The 4,547-nt window shown below is 36.9% G+C and overlaps 1 protein-coding gene across 1 annotated transcript in view; it reads right to left on the bottom strand.

Moving 5' to 3' along the window:
* The window catches only part of LOC104781811 (importin beta-like SAD2 homolog), a gene marked incomplete in the record, with an annotated part of 8,188 nt that extends 3,890 nt beyond the window's left edge, over positions 1–4,298 (bottom strand). Inside the window, 11 exon segments of the mRNA XM_010506575.1 lie at positions 356–515; positions 805–985; positions 1,072–1,195; positions 1,314–1,459; positions 1,816–1,989; positions 2,076–2,260; positions 2,424–2,586; positions 3,150–3,299; positions 3,512–3,599; positions 3,685–3,817; positions 4,022–4,298. Coding sequence (XP_010504877.1) covers positions 356–515; positions 805–985; positions 1,072–1,195; positions 1,314–1,459; positions 1,816–1,989; positions 2,076–2,260; positions 2,424–2,586; positions 3,150–3,299; positions 3,512–3,599; positions 3,685–3,817; positions 4,022–4,114 — 1,597 coding nt within the window.

Raw genomic sequence — 4,547 nt, forward strand, 5'->3', positions numbered from 1 at the left:
AAAAAAAAACTAGAAGGCATATCTTATAGGATTATCCAAACAATATATAAGGAAGACTTAAAGAACATACCATAACCCTTCCGTACATACTCATGCGGGTCTTCATCCCAAAGCATTTGATCGTTATCATTGAAGCACATTAGAGGGAAAACTATTTCAAANGTTTAATGTAATATTAGACTTAAAATGGAAATACATATATCAGCAAAATCATTGTAAAGTGTACCATCGAGAAGCTGCGGCAGAAGTGGGCGGATCTCATCTAGATCTGCAGGGGAGACAATGTTAAATACAAACAGTTTGAAAGGCAGGGAAATCATAAGAAAAACAGAAACATATTTTTGCCGATACTTACTTTTGGAGGCTTCAATAAATGATCGCAAAGCAAAAACTGAATCCACCCGAACAGGAAGTTCTGGATCACGCATTCCGGAGATAACACAATGCAGTGCCTTGGAAAAATTGCTCTGGTCTGAGAAATTGATATGGGCGTACTGCCCTGCAACCCATGCAGCCTACACAGTGGATGTGATAAAGAAATAAGCTTTGACAAGTTACAGTATCAATGTGATGAAAGCAATGTGGATGATGCAAAACAATGATGAACAAATACTTCAGCGACTGCAGCATCTACGCACGCATATCCTATACCAAAAAAGTCATCCTCAACTTCACAAAGTAGTGTAGGAGAAATTCAAGCCTATGGAGATAGAAAATTCTAGTAGATATCTGCAACATCTTCAAGAACATGCATAAATGGTAATGAATAGAAATATGGCTTAAACAACCAAAAGCTGTTAAAACCTTAGCTCTAAGATGACCAGCTGGGCTGCTAAATTCAGGAAAAACATGTTGCACTAACATATTCTCCAACTCAGATTTGTAAGGTTCAATTTGCCTAAGTTTATCACAAAGTGTCCCAACAGAAAGCAGAGCACCATCCTTTAGGCGATAAGGCTTTTCTTCCAGAGATGCTTCATTATATCTAAAACAAAGAAAAAACGTAATTATATCATATCGCAATTATAAAATATCCTTTTCTATATTATATAAGATGAAGCTTCAAGGTACCTCTTAAAAATGTCCACAATGAATTGTACAAATCTTGGCAAATTTTCTTTTCCACGCTTTCTGACCAGTTCAGTCACAAAGTCCATAGACGCAGTCCTGGGACTGTATAAATCTTCAATTATATCTGTAGACAGGTAATGTATTTATTGTAGTTAGTCAAAGAAAGTAAAAAAAAAAAAAACTAGAAGGCATATCTTATAGGATTATCCAAACAATATATAAGGAAGACTTAAAGAACATACCATAACCCTTCCGTACATACTCATGCGGGTCTTCATCCCAAAGCATTTGATCGTTATCATTGAAGCACATTAGAGGGAAAACTATTTCAAATAGTAGAGTATGAAGGTGGGGCTGCAGTAAGTTGTACATGTTACTCTTCGTGATACTGCAGAGACACAGATAGTCAATAAGAAGTTCTGGTACCCCATACATGATAAAGAAATCCAGATGCAAATACAGCCGTTGTCAATTTTGAAGGAAACAATAAAACTGCGACTAGAAAATCTATCCAAGACATTTTAATTATGACTCTGATTACAGGTTGTCAGAAAAAAAATATGAACACCAACAGTTTTTAAAACCAGACGAAAATATTACTAACGAAACTCTTCAAATAAAGCCAAAAGATCCTAACCTGGGGTCATCAGGTGCAATGATATTTTCAGTTTAATATATCCAGAGAACTCATATTCAAATAATTTTCTTAAGTTGATCAAAAGTTTGCCACAGAGAATATCCGACCTGTTGCTTAGATATTGAAGAATTAGGTTGATGACTCTATCCGGAAGATATTCACCAATACGAATGGCATTCAACAATTTCAGGTGGCATTCTAATATCTTGGCTGCATAATTCGTCTGGAACATTTGGGCAAAGGCTTTGTTATCTGGATTCTGAAGTTTCAGATCTCCAAACCTAAACATGTTTTCGAAACTGTTAATTCAAGTCTTATGGCAGATGAAAAATGTTAGGTATGGAAAGATTTTCATGATCCCACATACCGAGTGTACAGCCTGTTTACAATATGAGCAACCCATTTTTTGGCCTTCCACCATCCCCAAGATTTTCTAAGCTCAGGGTCTTCAGGCTGACCTTCTATGGGAACTGGACGTTCCAAAATGTTTAGGAACAGACCCATCCAAGCATTAAAAAAGTTTGGATCAAATAATGGTCTCGGAAGCTCTAGCTGTATGGAACAAAAACACAAGAGAATTAAAAGAAAAAACTTGATTACAAATCACCTCAATCAAATATACTTCAACAAAATTTATAATCCACATATTTCCCCAGTTGAGGCCAGGAAACAGTGACGAACGATTCAGGATATTAACACAAGATGGACGACTTACATAAATACACGACCAGAATATCTTGCATATAAGCTTGATATGGTCTGCCACTTCGAGGGAAGGATTCTCAACATGGACAAGATTGTTAAATATATTCAAAAGGTGCGGAAAGGTCTCCTCGACTACTCTGTGAATGGGTGCCCTATCTTCATCTGACTTAAACCTATAAACAGAAAGTTCTGATTTTAAGAAACTAATAATCAAACCTTCGTGTAGCAGTATCAACCCCACAACAGCTTATCTAAATGCGAATTTCTTTTCGACTAACCTACTACTAATAATTATGCTATCCTTTGCATGTTTAAGAGTTAATACAACAGCAAAAAAATTAGCAAAAAGATGGCTACAAAGATATAAACCTCTAGACTATCAAAATTGAGCAGAGTAAATAAAATCTACAAATCACTATGCAGAGGCAGAAGAACACAGATAAAGAACACCACTGGCACTGATTAAAGAATCTCAAATTAAGTGACAAAAAGGGTATAGACACACTCTAGTGCTCATAAATGACAACGATTTCCTTAGAGGAAGAAAACAAATAATAGGACACAGATATTGAAGATAAACAAATAATTAGCCAACTGCCACCTATGCTTACGACATGAACTACGAATGAGAAAATAAAGAAACTGAGCTACAATTCTTACGCACATGGTGATTTCGGACAGCCAGGTTCATAACATAAATAAATAAATAAATAAAAAGAAAGAGAAGCAGACTAACTCGTATTTTGAAGATAAAATCCGCAACACAAATAACGCTCCATAAACTTGTTGACCTTGCAAGTTGTGCGTCACCCAGACCAGGAGATGGGACCATTGCTCAGGATAGTCAGCATAAATAATGGTCTTGAGGCACTCTCCCATCTGAACCCTGCATCAGACGCACCAATCACAAGCTAGAATAAGGACCAAAAATTCAGAGGTTATCTTTCCTATGTATACTTAATAGGTGACATTTCACATCATTGCACTCTACATAACACAATACAAAATCAGTCCGTGGAAAAAAATAAACACAAAGGTGGATTGCAAAAAAAGAGCATTGTCTTAATGAGCTGGTGCGAGTTATACAATAACTGATACCTCAAAATCGGGGGAACTTGAGAGACATATGCAAGAATCTGGTCCCTGACAACACTCTTATCACTCGGCAAGATTTTGTTCTGATCACCTACATAACCAAAAAAAAAACAATGTAATACACGCAAAGAGCAAACATAACGACTTATAATACAATCAAACAAAGAGCCAATTACCAGAATGAGGTTCCCAGTGCTTAGAAATGAAATTCTTGAAATGGATACTAGCAGACTGGCGTACAGAAAGATCAGAGCCACCATCAACAATAATTTGCAATATCCTTATCAGATGCTGAGGAGTGTGCTGCAACTGCAATCAAAACAAAAAAAATCAAATTTTCAAACAAATTTAAAATCATATAGCTCATATCACCACAGTCAAATCAAGTCAATCTTTAAAAAAAAAAAAAAAACATCTATAAGCTTAGTCCTCTACCAATTCTTAAAAAAAAAAAGAAAAAAAAAATTGTCGAACAAAGCAGAGGACGGAACAATAAGAAAATTGCGTATAGACCTGATTAAGGCTCTGCTCAGCAGCTCTACGCTCATCCGGATTGGGACTGAAAGCAGCCGCGCCAACGATTAAGGCAAGGCTAGGCAGATCCATCGGGAAAATTCACAAACAGAACAATCGGAAAAAGTCACGAATTTGAAGTCTCCCGGTCCTGCCGTCTCTCCGGTGGAAATCGAAGAGACGAGAGTCAAATCAGGAGGAGGAAGAAGAAGAAGAAGACGAAGACGAAGACGAGAGAGAGAGAGGTATAAGAAAGAAGGACTAGGGTTTTAAATGGTTCGTTGTTGTGGCTTAAGTCTAATTAGTCTAAGTCTCGCTCGCTCGCACGCACGCACGCGCGTGGTTTATAAGTGAAATAATAAAACCACGTGAGAGTGAGAGACACACAAATACAAACCGAGAGACTTGCCTGGAGCAGCTACGGCACGCCTTACTAGTTTACACGGTCTATGGTACGCTTTTTTCTTTTTTTTTTTACCTTTTTTTTTTGTTTTTTAATGTCCGTAAAATAATACTACTGTACTAG

The sequence above is a fragment of the Camelina sativa genome, chromosome 4 (assembly GCF_000633955.1).
Source record: "Camelina sativa cultivar DH55 chromosome 4, Cs, whole genome shotgun sequence".
NCBI classification, from domain to species: Eukaryota; Viridiplantae; Streptophyta; class Magnoliopsida; order Brassicales; family Brassicaceae; genus Camelina; species Camelina sativa.